Source organism: Hyperolius riggenbachi, chromosome 1, assembly GCF_040937935.1.
Source record: "Hyperolius riggenbachi isolate aHypRig1 chromosome 1, aHypRig1.pri, whole genome shotgun sequence".
Taxonomy (NCBI): domain Eukaryota; kingdom Metazoa; phylum Chordata; class Amphibia; order Anura; family Hyperoliidae; genus Hyperolius; species Hyperolius riggenbachi.
The window spans coordinates 355,915,452-355,935,204 of NC_090646.1; the positions used below are offsets into that span (position 1 = coordinate 355,915,452).

The 19,753-nt window shown below is 42.1% G+C and overlaps 1 protein-coding gene across 2 annotated transcripts in view; it reads right to left on the reverse strand.

Annotated features, from left to right (window-relative positions):
• Window positions 1-8,178: 8,178 nt before the first annotated feature.
• The window catches only part of MAU2 (MAU2 sister chromatid cohesion factor), a 54,972-nt gene continuing 43,397 nt past the window's right edge, over window positions 8,179-19,753 (reverse strand). For both annotated transcript variants that reach the window (XM_068234183.1, XM_068234182.1), the window contains exons 17-19: window positions 15,716-15,806; window positions 11,200-11,327; window positions 8,179-8,710 (exon numbers count right to left, since the gene is read on the reverse strand). In XM_068234183.1, the coding sequence (XP_068090284.1) occupies window positions 8,636-8,710; window positions 11,200-11,327; window positions 15,716-15,806 (294 nt within the window). In that variant the 3' untranslated portion in view covers window positions 8,179-8,635. The remainder of the gene's footprint in view (window positions 8,711-11,199; window positions 11,328-15,715; window positions 15,807-19,753) is intronic.

The following is a 19,753-nucleotide window of genomic DNA, read 5'->3' on the forward strand; positions in this document are numbered from 1 at the left end:
CATAAATGTTAAATTTTAGGCTAGCTTCACTTACTTCTGTAGTGGTACAGTGCTTAGGGTGACATGTCCACCACACAGTGAGATCTGGGTTCGATTCCCAGCTATGGTATGATGTATACTCATGTATGTATTCCCAGCTATGGTATGATGTACCAGCTATGGTATGATGTATACTGGTTTTTAAAATAGTATAATTCCCTGGCAGAAGAGACCCTCCTCCCTCCGGGAGAAGGGGAGGAGGGAGGAATTAAAATCTCCCTAGCAGAGTGTGTACCAGCTGTCCCATAATTAATTAGTGTAGGCAGACAACTGAGTCAAATGGTATAAAGGACCTAGCTTAAAGGGAGGGTAGGCGGGTTCTAACACTGAAAGCAGTGTGTTTGACAATAACATGTCTGCTGACAGTGAAATGGAGGCTAAAAATTTTGCTCAATACAGCATTATGTGGCGAATCGAACTTCCGCAAAAGTTCGCCTGATGCAGGCGAACGCGAACCCCCAAAGTTCGCCTGGAACCGTTCGCAGGCGAACCGTTCGGCCCAACTCTACATGCCAACGGTATAGATTTATGACAACAGCTTTCTGTGCAGAATGATTACCAAGTATTTCAGCAGCAAGCATTTCAGCAGCATACAGTATTTAGCATTCTGCCAACTGCTTTTTAATTCTGAGAAAAATTGTAGCTGAAAACAATTTAAATGGAAATGATTATAATTAAATACAACAGTATATAAATATCTAAGAAATTAGACAAAATATATTGTAAAATAATTAATCTAGCAGAACAGTACAGACAACCTCTGGTAAGTCACTTTAGGTCCTGGTTCTTAGGTAATTACCATCCTATCCTTATTTGTTTGATCACACCTCTAAATATTTATTATATATATTTCAGATGATAAGTTTGTACTTAATATACAGCTATCCTTGCATGTATATCTTGTTGCTAGCATCAGTGGTGTCTCGCCCAACATTAATATGTATTAAACAATTCACCTTGTGTAGCAATCTGTGACTCATACCTCCATACATATACAGTAGCAAGTGAAACTAGTGCTTCCTACCACGGCAATGAGAAACAACTTCATCCAAATGCCATATTTTGTGTACCAGCAAAGGGAGACTCCAGCCTACTGCTGCAGCATGGAGAGGCAGAAATCCTATTACCACCCATTAGAGAAATGATTAAAGGATATTTCACATGCAGCCAGGGCACTATCTACACAGAGTTTGTATGTTCTCCATGTGTGTGTGGGTTTCCTCCAGACACTTCTATTTCCCCCCTCATCCCAAAAACATACAGATAAGTTAATTGGCTTCCACATAAATTAGCCCCAGACTATGATACATACAGAGAAGAGGTCGGTGCTATACAAATACTAAAAAAAAAAAAATAATAATGTGCAGTTTTTATCCAAACCTAGTGTTTCACTAGTGAAGTAGGAAGGTTAATGAGATGCAAATTTTATGGTCATTTTGCATCTATGTATTTTACTTGAAAATACCAACATCAGGTTCATTTTCAAACTACAGTAGAATCTCTTTATACTTAACTCCCAGGGACCTGGCCAAGTTGTTTACTATAACAGAAGTTTAATATATCAGGATTTGTCATACATTGTATACTTAGACACATTTGCTGGGACCTGGAGACTGAGTGTATTGAGTATACTGTGGCTAGAGAATTAATTCGCTAGAGTTTACTACAAAGAGATTCTACAGTATATAAATGTGCACCCATACTAACTAAACAAAAGGCAAGGTAAAGGCACATTTAATTAACATACCAGTTTACAGAGCTAGATTATTCAGGCAGAGTCTGATTTTCAGCTGTTTAACCAACCTACAATGAGGCCTACAAAGCGCCATCGCTAATCGCAAGCACTCGTGTTTTTAATGAGCATTTTCTGGCGATTTTGGTAGCGATTTTAAAAAGTGCCAGCATTTTGCCAGCGATTGAGTAGCGATTTGCAATTAGCATTTTTAATTCTGATTGGTCATTTCAATTAATTTTTTTTTTTTTTTTTTACAGTGTGCAGTAATTTAAAAACGCTAGCAAAATCGCTCTGTATAGCATTTCATGAACGATTACACCAGCGTTTATATACTTTACATTGCAGAAACGCTAACGCAAACCACTAACGCTCAAAAATGCTGCATGTCCTACATTTGCGATTTTGCTAATCGCAATCGCTCCAGTGGCATTTGACCCATCCATTAACATTAGCTGAGCATTTAGGGAAATTGCTAGTTTTGAATCACTCTCAACGCTCAAAAGAAAATAAAAAACTCGCTCTAGTGGGTTCCAACCCTGAACAAGGTTTTTATATTGCTCACTACTATTGCACTTCACCTTTTCAAATAAACTCACCTGTACAGTTGAGCATTTTTACTTACCTTTGTGCGTATACTGTTTCAGTAAATAAGTCTCTAAATATCAAAATGCAGTCTCCAGACTTGGTGACTGAAAACTTGGCCCCACTGCTCTTAGGCCATTCATGCCAGCAGTCCTGGACACCAGATATCAACTATTTTAAGTTAGTGTTATTTATTCTCGGATTAAAAAAAAAAGTATTTTAAAACATAATACAGCAATGTATCAAAAATATTGCTATACATTTCTTTAAAAACAAAACTTGACTTTCAGGATGCCCAAATACAGGACTTTATTTTTTAAACTACTGTACAAGCAAAACTGAGGAGAAAAAGTGAATTGCATATGGCCCCATGCGTGAAAGATCTGGTTGTTCCCCCTTCGGCTAAAAAACGGGGAGCATTCCAGAATACATTGTAATATGATCCATGCTTTGCTCACATGTGTTTACCAAGCAAGCTAGAGATGAGACTACAGATTGGATTAAAAGGTCTGTGACCAACAAAAGGCAAACTGGAGATGCCCATGCTTCATAAAGGTGGCCATACACTGGTCAATTTGCCATCAGATTCGACCAACAGATAGATCCCTCTCTGATCGAATCTGATCAGAGAGGGATCGTATGGCCAGCTTACTGCAAACAGATTGTGAATCGATTTCAGCCTGAAACCGATCACAATCTGTGGAGCTGCCGCCCCCCCCCCCCCCCCCTGCATACATTACCTGTTCCGGCCGGCACGAGTCCCCTGTCACTGCTGTCTTCTTCTCCGCTCCGAACTGTTCCTGCAGCTACTGAACTTCCTGTCCAGGGGAAGTTTAAACAGTAGAGGGCGCTCTACTGTTTAAACTTCCTGCCGGGACAGGAAGTTCTGTGTAGCTGCAGGAATGGTCCGGAGCGGAGAAGAAGACAGCCGGGACCAGGGGACTCGCGCCAGCCCGAGCAAGTAATGTATACCCGCTGTATTGCGTCGGTCGTCGGGCATTCAAACGCCGCTATCAACGCACTCCCGACCCGCCGGCGATCGAGAAAAATCTTCCGCACGGACAGATCAACGGGAATCGATGGGAACGATCGATTTCGGATGGAAATCAATCGTTCTGTCAGTGGTGTGCGCGTCGATTTCACAGCCGATTCGATCACTGTGATCGGATCGGCTGTATATCGGCGGGAAAATCGTTAGGTGTATGGGCCCCTTAAAGAGAACCCGAGGTGGGTTTGAAGAATATTATCTGCATACAGAGGCTGGATCTGCCCATACAGCCCAGCCTCTGTTACTATCCCAAACCCCCCTAAGGTCCCCCTGCACTCTGCAATCCCTCATAAATCACAGCCAAGCTGCTGACAAACAGCTTGTCAGAGCTGGCTGTTTATCTCTATAGTGTCAGTCTGCTGCTCTCCCCGCCTCCTGCAGAACTCCAGTCCCCGCCTGCATCCCTTCCCTCCCTGCTGATTGGAGGGAAGGGACAGGGGCAGGGACTGGAGCTATGCAGGAGGCGGGGGAGCAGCTGAGACTGACTCTACAGATGTAAACACAGCCTCACAGCACGGCTGTGATTTATGAGGGATTGCAGAGTGCAGGGGGACCTTAGTGGGGTTTGGGATAGCAACAGAGGCTGGGCTGTATAGGCAGATCCAGCCTCTGTATGCAGATAACATTCTTTAAACACACCTCGGGTTCTCTTTAAGATGCAAAGGGAAGGCCTTAATTTTTGTAAGATTCAATACAACCTGTGTGAATATGTATACATGTATTGCAATCCAACAAAACAGTAATATTTTACATGTTCAAGTCTGCTGCCAGCAGAACACCAGCAAAAAAAACTACTTTTGAGTAGCACAGGATGGGTCCTAATATGGGTTTAGTCTTCCAAATCCTAGTCAGGAGATGGCCACTCCAATCTCAGTATAGTTTTAAGCACTGCTGCTCAGTTTAGAGTCAAACATCTTATATCACTGGCCAAGCATTCCTCTTTAAACCATAAAGAGGATCCATAGGTGGCAGACCATGAAATGGTGCAAGCATGCTTCGGTGTCACTAGACCCTGGTCTCATTACTGTCAATGACAATGCATGAAAATAAAGCTGTTTCCTAGTCATAAAAAAATAAAGGGTCTGGTCCAATTTACTTTTCTTTTAAAGCGGACCCAAACCAAACTTTAACTCAAAATATTTTAGTTGCACTATTCTGACACATACAAAGATAAATCAACACTCCTTCAAGCCTATGAGCATTTCAGTGCATGCTTTTTACCCTTCTCTTTTCATAACTAGGGTGATACAGGTGGCAGCCATTAGCAATTCCTCCTTTGCCGGACACCTACTCCACCAGTTTGCTGGATTCTGTCCCAGCAATATGAAAGGAAGGGAGGGGTTCCTCCACTAAGGCTGCTTTCACAGTAAGACGTTACAGGCGCACGTTAGAGCAGCCTGTAACGCATCCCAACTCACAGCAATGATTAATCAATGGGCTGTTCACAGTGCCCACGTTGCGTTACATTGTAACGCAGCACGTAAGTTGAAAGTGCAGCATGCTGTGCGTTATGCGCGTCTAAGCCGCGTTAGACATGTGCACATGCTCAGTAGTGTTGGAGGAGGGAAGACCTCCTCCTCAGCCAGGCACATGGCTAATTAATATTCACTGGACGGTGTGACGTGCAGCGTTTACTTCCTGGAGCACCGCTCTGTGCTGCGATTGGCTGGCGGGACCACGTGATGCTGCATGCGTCCAAGAGTACGCATCATGGCATCACGGACGCCAGAGTGAGCTGCACAACGCGGCTCACTCTGACGTCCACATCAAAGAGCACCAGGCGTTGCGTTAGGGGCACGTTATGCGACCATAACGTCCCCTAAAACGCAACGTCTTGGTGTGAAAGTAGCCTTAATGTAAAATATTTTACATTTGCCATCATGCAGCTGAAAAAAGGCTGCTATTTATTATCATAAGTTAGAACATAGATTTTATTTCTGAAATGTTGTATTTTTAATTTGGGTCCACTTGAAGTTTGCTCTCAGCAGATAATTTTTCATCTTCTGTTTAAAATAAATTTTCAACACAAAAAAGTACCAAAGTGTAGCTGAAAAAACTGTCAAAATTATTCTGAATGCTTTCTTGCACAGTGGGAGACATGGCAGCGCTTTCAAACACACCTCATACCTGAATGGTTTAACTGCAATGGTGAGCAGAGCTCCAGAAACTGGACTATATTACACACCCAGCATACACTGCAGGCAAAGAGAGGGAGGGGGAATTAGTGATTAATCTGCACCGGTGGGCAGAGCTCCAGAAACTGGACTATATTACACACCCTGCATCACTATAGACCAAGGGGGGGTGTTAGCTTCAGTGATAATTAGTGCACAAATTATGACCTAATAGACTTCCCCACGGCGGTGACGTACCCCCTTGGGGAAGCTAACACTCCCCCTTGGTCTATAGTGATGCAGGGTGTGTAATATAGTCCAGTTTCTGGAGCTCTGCCCACCGGTGCAGATTAATCACTAATTCCCCCTCCCTCTCTTTGCCTGCAGTGTATGCTGGGTGTGTAATATAGTCCAGTTTCTGGAGCTCTGCTCACCATTGCAGTTAAACCATTCAGGTATGAGGTTTGTTTGAAAGCGCTGCCATGTCTCCCACTGTACAAAATTGAATGTAAGTATACTAGTGGCTAGCTGCCTTCACTGTTTTAAATTCACTCCCAAATTTTTAGATTAGAATTTAGCACATAACTTTGCATCTGTTTTGCATTAGAGGCATGTATTCAGCCCTAGGGGGCTCTGCATTGCCACTGATGGCTTACAATTCAGGTGCATCCTTGAGCGCTTATCATTTGTCTGTTTTGCTGAATGCTTTCTTGCTTGCTGGTGGCGTAAAAGGCATTTTATTGATAAGATGTGAAAATATCACCTGGGAGAACACTTAGGAGAAAGTGAATTGTTTCGGGACTAAAGTGCAAGTGATGAATTCCTGGCCCATTTTACCAGCAAGTTTTCTGCAGAGCTCTGTTTTCATGATATATGCTAATAGTTTTTACCAGTCTAGACAAGGAATACTGGTTATGTAGGAAGCATTAATTATCTCCATTGTCTGCCAAGTAGAAGCCCCGCCTGATAAGGAAACTGCATCCTTAAATATCACAACCCCTGAACTCTTGCACAGGACAGAAGAAAAACAGAGAAATGCACCCTGTATGTATTTAGAGAGTTTAGCCTGTCCAATTCCCCCTCATCTGAGACTAATCACCAGTGTAGTTTGATCTCTCAGCTGTGTCAGATGGCAGCCACGGCAGAGCAGCTAAATCGGTAAAAACAAGGTATTAACCCTATATCAGCTTACATGAAAGCAGGAAGCAGACACACTGCAGGTTTACTGCAGGATTTGTATCAGCTGTAACAAATGTTTTTCTTTAAAGTTTATTATGCTGTTGATTATCTTTTAGAGCAGAGAATAAGTTCTGAGTACAGGTCCGCTTTAAAGAACACCTGAAGTGAGAGGAATATGTAGGCTGCCATACTCATTACCTTCAATGCACATTGCCTGGCTGTCCTGCTGAACATCTTCCTCTAATACTTTTAGCCATAGACCCTAAGGAAGCATGCAGATCAGATGTTTCTGACTGAATTAGCTACAGGCTTATTTCAGCTATGTGATTCGGATACTACTGATACCAGAAAAATCAGCAAGAGGCCAAGGCAGCTGGTGTGGTTCAAAAGGAAATAAATGTCAGCCTCCATATCCCTCTCACTTCAGGTGTCCTTTAACAGTAGTTCTGTGAATTAATCAGGGCTGTGGAGTCAGAGTCGGGGTCGAGGCAATTATGGGTACCTGGAGTCAGAGGTTTTATAAACTCAGGAGTCTGAGTCGGGAGTCAGATGATTTTTGTACCAAATCCATCGTCCTGGTAAGACTAAGGAGTCTGAGCAATTTTGGGTACCTGGAGTCGGAGTCAGTGGTTTGATAAACTGATTAGTCGGATGATTTTTGTACCGACTCCACAACCCTGGAATTAATACTTTCGAAAAACACCCTGGATCAACAACAACAAGATGGAGGCACTGCTTACATCATCTCTGAAAAATAGAGTTTCAGCTTTAATGGCTATTAAACAAGGGATCATATACATTAAATATATTAAATAAAAATGTAGGAACCATTGATAATATTACATTTCTACTGCTCAGTGATATCATGTACAGCTAAAAAAAAGTTAAAATACATAACTAGTAGTATCATTAACAAGCCAGAAAGTATAAGTGAGAATGGGAAACAAATCACACCATTTTATGCTCTGTGTTGGAGAAGCATAGGTCAAATTCATACATGGCTGCAAACTCATAGTGGTGATAGGGAGTGACAGTAGCCGTTTCATGGAAACCACAATAATAAGTACAGGAAACATGGGTATTGTTTCTTAGACGTTTGAAAAAAGGAATGGAAAAAAAAAAGGACTTTAAGAAATTTGATTGAACATTCTTATGTTTACAATACTTACAAGTATTTGCATGATACATAGAAAGGCTATAACATATCCTCTGATTATTTAAAAAAGGCAGGCTTCAATCCCCCTAAATTGCTAAATACCCATCAGTCTTCCATTGGCTTTATTCATAATCAGCCGATTTGCACTAGCAATCCAAGGGTTTTGTGATGATCCCCTACAAAACTATATCAAATATTAAAACCATTCCCCCAGAAAATATAATTTATCCAAAAGGGAGAATGAAACAGAGGAAAGAGTAACTCTGACTACCCCAAAAACCGTATTTGTGTGCAGAAAAAGGTTTAAAACATTGATAAACTTAAGTATTATATATATATTTATGAATATAAAATCTAAAAATGCCCTTCTCTGTTAAATCTATTCCGTAAAAGGAAACAAAGCTGAAGGCAGATATTAAATATAGCACAAAAAATATTGTTCCAAATTCTATCGACCTCTTATCGTGCAAAAGGGAAGGTGAGACCTTTGCCGCGCACCATGCACATGGGGAGGGAGCCAGTATCGCTTGCAGACAAGGGGAGTGTCAGAATTTTGCAGCATGTAGCTTGGTCTCCAAAACACGGAGTCTCTGAAAAGAGGACTGTAGAAATTCCTTCCTGTTTAATGACGACATGTCCACAATGTTCATCTCCAGGACAGAAATCAAATATACTGTGCATTCTCTTGAGGGAGTACACGCTCCACAGTTCTGGACACAAAGAAGGATCCCGATTAGCCAGTGCTGGATCAGTTCGTTGTACTGTTTAGTTGATTTTATCTTTCACAAGAGACTAGCAAGGCTGGTAGTGGGTCCATTCTGAGCCTGAAATTGTACAGGTGGTGATCCATCTGTCCACTGTAAAAAAAGAAAAACCATTGAAATACGTACAGTGCTTGGAAACAAAAAGTACTACAAAAAAAGACAAACACACAGAAACCAAGCGATAAAATGTGTGTAAAATATATAAGGAGACGAACTGAGAACAGAGTCTGAAGAAGACTGATCTGCATAGAAAGCAGAGCCTGCATCTTAACCATTCACCAAACATATTTCCTGGCTAATTTACACTGGTGGTAGTGTAGTGTGACAAGTGTAGCTTCAAAGTACATCTTACAGACCCCAAACTGAAATGGCAAATACTATTTTTTGGACTATAAGACCCACTTTTTCTCCCTCAATGGGAGCATGCAGCTAATCCAGTCTGACTTCAGTCAGAGCACCTGATCTGCCTGCTTGTTGAGGGTCCGTGGCTAAAAGTATTAGAGACACAGGATCAGCAGGAGAGTCAGGCAACGGGTATTATTTTAAAAGGAAAAATCCATATCCTTCTCAGTTTAGGTTCCTTTTAAAAGTGGGATTGTCAACAGCAACTGGTCTGAGTGTATTAAGCGACAAAGATGCTAATCTTGCATTCAAAACTTTTTCTGCTGTTATGGTTTGGAGTTATCACATAACTTTGGCACTGACTATTAAAGGGCCAGTGCTCCTAAACAGTTGCATGCTGGGGGTCTTTATCTAGAACATATTCCTCCTCTTCCATTTATTTCCCTGCCTAGCTGCTTATCTGAAACATGATCCTCTGCTCACTTGTGTTTACAAGCAAGGCTGAGGTGATTCAGCGATTGGAGGAGAAAAGAGAAAAAAGTTAAGGGCAGAAATGGCATTAGGATTTAGCCTCAAACTGTGGGCAAAAGACATGGTTCCCACCAGGAACAGAATTATCTTCATTTACTATATAAAATTCACTGAAATCAAAACGTGGACAGTACAATACATACAGTATGTTATGTAAGTAGATCAAGAATTTATCTACTTATATATGTGTTTTTTTTCCCTGGCATAGTATGGATAATCCTACTGCGTTAGTAGTAGTACTTGATAGTTGTTTCTAAACCATTTCCAAGCATTTGCAATTGTTTTTAATTAGCTGAAATACTAGTTTGGCTGTTTATATAGGATTTATTATTTTCTGAAACCATAATATTTATTATCAAAAAGCAAAGTATGGGGAGCTCAAAGCTGGTATAAAAAGTATACATTTTAATGAATTATTCAATACCCATTACAATGGCCAAGAGACATACAACCTATAAACCTACGGTACATATATCCTCCCATAAAAACACTGATGGTGCCAGCTGACATCTGGGATGAAAAAAATGTTTGACCGGAGTGCACTCCTATATAACCAAAACACATGCATGCATATAGTTCATTTTCTTCTGGCCCAGGAAAACAACTGCATCCAAGACTCCACAGAAGTGGTCAGATGGAAAACGGACGCATCAACCAGTGTGTATATATGGTTGACATACACGCCTCTACAACAATGTGTATACGCTCTCATTACAGACACCTTCAGGTGTCTAACCTCAACCCCTGCAAAACTGTCCTCCAATTGCTGGCACTCACGTAACCTTATTGAATGGTAGGCTGCCGCTGATGTCATAGAGACCGCCACCTTCGGCAAACCTCTCCGGTCTCCTGGCGTTTCACAGCTTCATCTCAGCCCTTATGTGTGCCCAGGCGCATAAGCGTATGATACACAAGCCATGCGGAGGGGGAGGAAGAGTAGCGGAGGGGGAGGAAGAGTAGCGGAGGGGGAGGAAGAGTAGCAGAGGGGGAGGAAGAGTAGCAGAGGGGGAGGAAGAGTAGCAGAGGGGGAGGAAGAGTAGCAGAGGGGGAGGAAGAGTAGCAGAGGGGGAGGAAGAGTAGCAGAGGGGGAGGAAGAGTAGCAGAGGGGGAGGAAGAGTAGCAGAGGGGGAGGAAGAGTAGCAGAGGGGGAGGAAGAGTAGCAGAGGGGGAGGAAGAGTAGCAGAGGGGGAGGAAGAGTAGCAGAGGGGGAGGAAGAGTAGCAGAGGCACGGGAGATGTCCCTCGGAAAATGTTTGGACTGTGACATGTGTAAGTATGTCCATAAGGGTAACCAATTCTTTAATTACGATAGATCAAAATCATTTATGCATATAAGAGCATACACTACCTTGCCGGAGTGCACTCTGTTCAAAACGTTTTTTCATCCCAGATGTCAGCTGGCACCATCAGTGTTTTTATGGGAGGGTATAGGTAGGTTTGTAGGCTGTATGTCTATCGGCCATTGTAATGGGTATTAAAATAATTCATTAAAATGTATACTTTTATACCAGCTTTGAGCTCCCCATACTTTGCTTTTTGATTTTCTAATCCTCTTATGGGTGAGACAAGCCAATTTGGGTGATATCCCGTACCTTTGATCTATAGTCATAAAATGTATTAAACTTAATACATGAAGCACAAGTACCCCCTGGACCCATCAGAAGTACCTCCTGCGTTACGCGTATCACATGTTGTAACAGCAATGCTTACCGTTGTGAGATTGTGTTCTGGAAGACTGCAAGCTTCTATATGATCCTGAAGCAGCTGCTGAGAGAAGTTTTGGTGCATCTGTGCTGCCTCATGGGCATCAATTGTGTTCCCACATGCCTTATTCAGATCTGCACACCACAAAAAAAATTAAATTACATTAAATACATATAAAATGCACAGTTACATGAGGTACCCTCTTTCTCTGAAAATTAAGACATCCCGTTAAAGTAATCCCTAGTAGGAATTTAGAGTATGCTTGAAATATAAGCCCTACCCAGAAAGTAAGCTCTAGCTGCAGTAAGGGGAAAAAGTAGCACAGAACTTGTGTGTTCATAGAAATAAAAGACATCCACTGAAAAGAAGTCCTAGCGCAACATTTGGAGCAAACATTTTTGGGGAAACACTGGTATGTCATATTTCAAAGAGAACTAAAGGCAGCAGAAAAGAAAAAAATAGATACTTGCCTTGGTAGAGAAGCCTCTGGATAGTTCAGAGGCTTCTGGTGTCATCCTCACTGTCACCTTTGCCACACAAGGACCCTCTGAACATACCCGACAAAAGCTTGTCAGATATGTTCTCATGGTACGAGCACAACTGTACTATGCCTGCACCACTATGGCAGTACCTGCGCAGTAAGCCCAAGGATCCAAACTACTGCGCAGGCCCGGTTATACTCTCACAGGTGCACTACTGTCGCACTCGTGCACAAAGGGTGGCATGGCTGTAAACTAAAAGAAGTGCCCAGTCAGCGGTGGCAGGGGTCGAGGAGGACATAGGAAGCCTCTGCAGGATCCAAATGTTCCCCTTTTCTTTGGTAAGTACTGGATTACAATTTATAAGTATATAATTATATAGAAGTATAATTAAATGGTAGACGCTTCACCCAAAATATTTAGCAAACATTCCTCAAGAAAAATGATAACTCCAAATTGTTACAGATCAAGGCCTTATTAACGGATACTTCATTACATTACTGCTCAATCATTATGGGTCTGCTAAAGCTATTGCTTTGCTTTCAGCACATCAGTTCTGTGCACAATGGTTGCTCTGGTGACTGCATTTTCTGCGCTTGGTATTAGGTTACTGAGACTGTGGCTATTTACATCCCTCCATAATCCACCTTATGGCTACACATTACACTAAAACTGTACATGCTCTTAACACTGTTCGCATTTTCTCTGCATTTTTAAAAAAATGTTTATGTCCACACCACCACATGGGTTGGAAGATTCAGATTACAGTATTAAGACACAGGTCGGTTGTGCAAAACAATATCTTTTTAGTTAACTCCTTACTTCTAGTGCTGTTGTGGAGCTTGCAAGTGTAATAAATGCAACCCCATTTCCCTTTCAGGCCACCCATAAGATGCCAGTAAGGGGAGAATTTGCTATCTGATTGCAGCATGCAGACTGCATTTGAATGGCATCAGGATCAGCCTGATCATCTGTAGCTAGTGAAGTAAGCTGCACTGCTCATTTATTCTAAGGGTGGCCACTAATGATCCAATCCTTTTCATCCAATCTTACCAAATCTATGTAGAAGAGTAAACTGATGGAATATATTAATTGGATACTATAGGAAGTTCCCTTATATTAGATAGAAATGGTAAGATTGGATGAAAAAGATTGGATCATTAGTGGCCACCATTATTCATCTTGGATGGAAGAGTAAAATGCTAGCAAAATGTATATGGTAGATCAACTCATCTGCAGTAGGACGAAGTTGCTGAAAACCAATGTCTCATTTAGTCATTCACTTTAACTTAAGATACAATTGCAGAGACCAATCTAAAAAGCCTTGGAGTGACCATGCCGTTTTTTGCTTCAACATAGCAGTAAAGAAAGAATTTTTTTTATTTATTTTTTAATCAAAGGATGCTGCAGATTCTGCCAGGAACCAAGTAGTTGGAGGGGAAAACAGATTCCTCAACAAAATTTGTCTTGGCTCCAACAGGTATACTCTGAAGCATAACTGGAGTCTCTTGACAAATCAAAGGGGCCTATGTGTAAAGAGCGAAAGCGAAAGTGAGCCGCGGCGGGAGACCGGAGGATCCTTTGGTAACATCACAGGCACGAGGGTGGCTGGCAGAAACCCCAGGTAAGCGAAACTTTTTTTTTAAAGATTTTTCAGGTCCGCTTTAAGAGTCCAGTGCTCCCTGCTCAGTTTCACATTCCTCAACCATATGACTAGGCATGTGTTAAACTAACCCCAACCATTTCGTCCATTGCAAACTTTGGGAATGAGTTATATTTCCTACTTTACTTAAGGAGACTCTGAAGTGTTAATAAATACCTGTTTTTATTTCAGAATCCTGTTCAGCAGTATCAGCAAAGATGATTTGCCGCATCCCCACAGCAGTACAAGGTCTGTATCCCCCCAAAATCCCGGGGGAAAATTCTACGACTTTCAAAGTCTTTGTGCTGTAGCTCTGCCTTCAATCCATTCAATCACCGCTGATCGCCTCCTCTCCCTGCCCCTCTCAGTTTTTCTTCAAAAAGAGGGTCGTGGCGAGGCGGTGCTCTGCGGTGATTGAATGGACTGGAGGTAGAGCTACAGCAAAAAGCTCTGCCTCCTCCAGGAAGTACCTGAGGATTCTGCCCAGGGGATTTTGGGGGGTGATAAAGCTATTGTGCAGCCGAGGGGATGCGCTAAATCATCTTTGCTGATACTGCTGAACAGGATTCTGACAAAAAAAAAAAAAAAAAAAAAAATAAAAAATCGGTATTTTTAACACTTCAGACTCTTTAACCACTTTCCGACCGCGTCACGCCGATGGGCGTGGCCGCGGCGGCAGCCCCAGGACCGCCTAACGCCAATTGGCGTAAAGTCCTGGGGCTGTAATTTGCATGAGATCGCGCGCACGCTGCGCGCGCATCTCATGCTCGGAGGGCGGAGCTCCGCCCCCTCTTCAGTCTCCGAGCGGCTATTGCCGCTCGGGAGACTGTTAGACGGCGATCACGCTGTCTATTTACACTATGCAGCGCTGCGATCAGCAGCAGCGCTGCACTGGGGACAGCCGTGCGACACGGCTGTCCCCCTGGGGGACAAGAGAGCGATCGGCTCTCATAGGCAGAAGCCTATGACAGCCGATCGCCGTAATTGGCTGGCTGCGGGGAGGGAGGGAGGGAGGGAGAGAGAGGGTTTAAAGAAACAGGGATTTTTTTAAAACAAAAACGAACAATAATATTTATTATGAAAAAAACAAACATGAGGGGAGCGATCAGACCCCACCAGCAGAGAGCTCTGTTGGTGGGGAGAAAAGAGGGGGGGAATCACTTGTGTGCAGTGTTGTGCGGCCCTGCAGCTTGGCCTTAAAGCTGCAGTGGCCAATTTTACTGAAAATGGCCTGGTCACTAGGGGGGTTTAGCCCTGCAGTCCTCAAGAGGTTAAATATAGTGCTTTTTAGTGCCCTGAAGATAAACATGCCATCCAGTCAATAAGGTTGGATTCTTGGTTACACAAAGGATACAATTTAAAATCCTTAAGGGGCCCATAAGGGGCTTTAGCAGCGGCAGCTCCACAGATTGTGATCAGTTTCAGGCTGAAATCGATTCACAATCTGTTTGCAGTAAAGGTGGCCATACGATCCCTCTCTGATCAGATTCGATCAGAGAAGGATCTATCTGCTAGTCGAATCTGATGGCAAATCGACCAGTGTATGGCCACCTTTACTCTTGCCTACAAAGCTCTCCACAACATAGCTCCTTCCTATCTTAATCAACTTATTTCCAGATACCATCCTACACGCAATCTCCGCTCTTCTAACAATATCCTGTCTTCTTCCTTGATCACCTCTTCCCACTCCCGCTTGCAAGACTTCTCTCGATCCTCTCCCCTCCTCTGGAATACTCTCCCTCAACACATCCGCCACTCACCCACACTTACTATTTTTAGGCGCAATCTGAAAACTCACCTCTTCAGGTAAGCATACTCTCCTACCTAGGACCCTGCCCACTAACCACCATTTAACCACTCCACACACAGCTTCCCTTTACCTACTGTCCAATACCTTAAATGTTTAGACTGTAAGGCCTTTTGGCCAGGACTCTCTTCCCCTTTGGTCTCACAATGCTTTGTAATGGGTGTACATATCCCCCACCCTTTGTATTAGCGGTTACACCCTCTTGTCTTGTATCAAGTGCTGTATTGTATACTTTGTATTGTTATACCCTGTGTGCTATTGTACAGCGCCATGGAAGATGGTGCTATATAAATCAATAATAATAGCTTCTCTGATGTGAGAGTTGGGGAACTGCAGAGATTCCCAGGTAGGTATTGCTGTTACTAATCTTCCCCGATTTTCTATTGTGTAATGAATTGGAATTTAAATCAATTTTCTGATGACTTCCAGAAGAAACAAAAAAAATTAAAGCTGGCTGCTGTTGTATGGCAGATGAGTGAATTCTGGTAAAACCACTGATGGCTGCACAGTCACATGCCTGGAGGAAATGGGAAGGTTTGTGGATCTAATACCATATGGAAAGGCTCCATATGGTATGGTCAAGTGTTTCCATACCTCTGAGTAATGCAGATGACCAGAGCTGCACAGACATATCGGGGATCTTGCTGGCTAGCTGCATGGCGGGGACAACCATATTGTTACTCTCCTGAGGGGAAGAAAACAGGTTTTCAGTACAGTGAAACAGAACAGGTCTACCTCCGTGTAATCTCAAAAGGTCAGTAAGGTCATTTCATGTGAAAAGAAGAAAACATGTTTCCATACTCCAGTTACAACTGTAGAGAAGAAGAATTATATGTGTATGCATTTTCTATAAAGGCTTAGGCTTGGTTCCCATTGGCCTGAAAAACAGTCCGTTTAGCGGAGCTGAACTGACCGGATCCTAACATAGGTGAACAGATCCCATGTTAATCAATATAATCTATTCACATTGCTCCATTAGAACAGATCTGTTTGGCCTGTTTCACCCAATGGACCACAAGTTTGGGTCCGCTTGGACCATGCGTCGATCCGAAACGGAAAGTCACAGATCAAACACGGTTGCCTATTAAAAACTGACGTTTCCTGGATCCGTTTTTACAAGCATGAGTTTTTGATTCATTCAGTGTGAACTAGACCTAAAATATTAACCTCACCCAACAGCTCCATTCAATTCCAACAGGCTGTAGCCATCGTCCCAGCAGAATGGTGTAAAGATCCAAGTACTTGCTATGTCTGCCTTAGATTATCTCAATTTCACATTGGATGATACAGACCCCTTTAGCTGAGCACTGGAGGCTATATTTGCTGAAGATGATCATCTGCACAGCTTATTAAGCATGAAGATCTAGAGGCACCAATGTGTAGAAAATAATTTGCATAGAATATTCAATGAATGCATCAAATCTACCAATAATGTATGAAAGCCCTCTCTGTGTTGGTGTACTTTGCATCAATTTGGAAAATGTAAAAAACCCCATCAAGGTAAAAGGTGATAGATGCTAAAGAAACGGGCGTTGCTCCTTTGTAATGCTTTAGCTCATGTTTCAGCTGTTGCCAAGTGATATAATCTCTCTATAAGGCACATTCACACTAAAAAAGCCTCTTTGTAGAATGAGGAAATATTATAGTCTCTCTAAAATGTGTATTGTGCTCCCTTGCTGTGTAACTTAAAGAGGAACTCCAGCCTAAACAAACATACTGTCATTAAGTTACATTAGTTATGTTAATTATAATAGATAGGTAATATAATCTCTTACCCACACTGTTTTAAAAGAACAGGCAAATGTTTGATTTCATGATGGCCGCCATATTTTTGATTGAAAGGAGGTGACAAGGAGCATGAGACACAGTTCCAACTGTCCTGTGTCCTGATCACCTCTCCCAGTTGCTAGGCAACATGAACAACAACATAGGAAATCCCATCACACTCTGCACAGCATCGGGGAAAAAAAGCCTGGGCTTTTTTCTTTGATGGGTGGAGCTTAGATAAAAATGCAGTTAAAAATGATGCTTTGGTAAGAAAAACAAAGTTCTGATGCTGTGAAACTGTTAAAGAAACACCAAGCCTTTTCAGTTCTGCTGAGTAGATTTTTAGTCCGGAGGTTCACTTTAAAGCGGTATTGTCACCATAAAAATCAAATTTCAACAGCAAATGGTCTGAGTGTATTAAGTGATAAAGATGCTAATCCTGCATTCAAAACTTTTTCTGCTGTTATGGTTTGGAGTTATCACATACTTTAGGAGCACTGGCCCTAGTGCCAAAAAGTTGAATGCTGGGAGTTCTTTTTATCTATATATAATATATTCCTCCTCTTCCATTTATTTCCCTGCCTAGCTGATCACTTGTGTTTACAAGCAAGACTGAGGTGACTCAGTGATTGGATGTGTAAATAAAAAAAATAGACTATAGGAGGAGGGCAGCTAATGAATACACAATGAGCAAGAGAAGGGAGGGGGGGAAACAAGAGTCAGGGAGGATATGATGTCAGCATTAGCTTGGCAAAATGGCCACTGCCTGCAATAGGATTTTCTGCTTTTCCTTTATAAAATTCACAGGAATCATTACGTGGATAGCACAATACATCTGTTATGTAAGTAGAAGTAGTATTTATCGTGTGTGTGTGTGTGTGTGTGTGTGTGTGTGTGTGTGTGTGTGTGTGTGTGTGTGTGTGTGTGTGTGTGTGTGTGTGTGTGTGTGTGTGTGTGTGTGTGTGTGTGTGTGTGTGTGTGTGTGTGTGTGTGTGTGTGTGTGTGTTTATTTTTAGGTTAGCATGGGTGTCGCTTGTTCTTTAAGGATCAGCACACTGGTGATTATCTCAGCCCACAAATAGTACACGATTTTTCATGCTGGGTACACACTGAGATTTTATGGTCGATTTACCGTCAGATCGATTATTTCCAACATGTCCGATTTGCTTTCCGATCGATTTCCGAAATCGAACGGAAAATGCTCAGAAATCGATCGGAAAGCAAATCGGACATGTTGGAAATAATCGATCTGACGGTAAATCGACCATAAAATCTCAGTGTGTACCCAGTATGAAAAATCGTGTACTATTTGTGGGCTGAGATAATCACCAATCGATCGGAAAGCAAATCGGACATGTTGGAAATAATTGATCTGACCATAAATAGACCATAAAATCTCATAGTGTGTACCCAGCATCAGACTGTAAGGTCCTAAGAACTGCTATTACTGCCCTGTCCGACTCAACGATTCCAAATGTCATTTTCCAGAGCAGGTTGAAGTCTGCTTGCAGGGTTTTTGTATACTGTATACTGGCAGTTCTGTAAATAAAACTGGCTAGTCTACTTTAGGGGACCCAGCAAGAAACCTCATTGGGAAATTCAGCTATTGGCATTGGACGGATGGCCCCCTCTCAAACGGCTAGGTTTCCAATAGGTTGTAGTAAACTCCGCCCACACTATTTGACCAATCATAATGCTTTGTGCTGTATTGGGTACTGTGATTGGAGAACTGTTCCTAATGAGGTTTCCTGCTGGGTCCCGTAAAGCAGACTAACACCAATAAAACTAGGATGTCTGTACTGCTCAACACAGCCACAAGATTAAACTTGATTTTTTTTTTTTTTTAAATCACAAAACAAACCTTGCAAAGAAAAATAAGTCTAACTGTGCTATTAGATTTGCTGCATTGGCATGTTAATTCACATAGCTTTTTAATGCCATTTAAAATGTGAAAACTACCATACACCACAGAGGTCTTTGAAATGCACAGGTAGGATTATAAATGCCTACTGCTGGCATACTGATGCAATCATTCCTGTCCAAAGCTACAAACACATATGCTGAATCGGTCATTTGAACACTGTACAGACACAATGGCCTCAATTCACTAAGCTTATCTCCTGTCTTTAATAACATTTCTAGAGTTGTTACCATGGTGATAAGGCATGTAGTATTCAGGCAACATTTTACCTCAGGCAAACCTAAAGTTAACTCTGTCTTTAAGTTAACTCTCCAATCCTTAAAACTCCAGAGTTAAAGACAGGCTGTTAATTAACTGCGTGTGAAAATAACTACAGAGGAGGTAAATTAACTACAGAGGAGGTAACGTAAGGAATGAAGAGGTAAGATAACTCTCACTGTGTGGAGGTAAGTTTTCTCTTGCCTTATTATCTCCAGCATGGTCTTAGTGAATTGAGGCCAATTGGCCTCAATTCACTAAGATCATGCTGGAGATAATAAGGCAAGAGAAAACTTACCTCCACACAGTAAGAGTTATCTTATCTCTTCATTCCTTACGTTACCTCTTCTGTAGTTAATTTACCTCCTCTGTAGTTAAGTTACCTCCTCTGTAGTTATTTTCACACGCAGTTAATGAACAGCCTGTCTTTAACTCTGGAGTTATTTTAAGGATTAAAGAGTTAACTTAAAGACAGAAGAGTTAACTTTAGGTTTGCCTGAGGTAAAATGTTTCCCGAATACTACATGCCTTATCACCATGGTAACAACTCTAGAAGAGTTATTAAAGACAGGAGATACGCTTAGTGAATTGAGGCCATTGGGAGTTAGAGATATAATCATGCAAACTGCTACAGAGGAGGCCAGAAATGCAGTGGGACACCAGTATGCGCTCTAGATTTCCGGCTG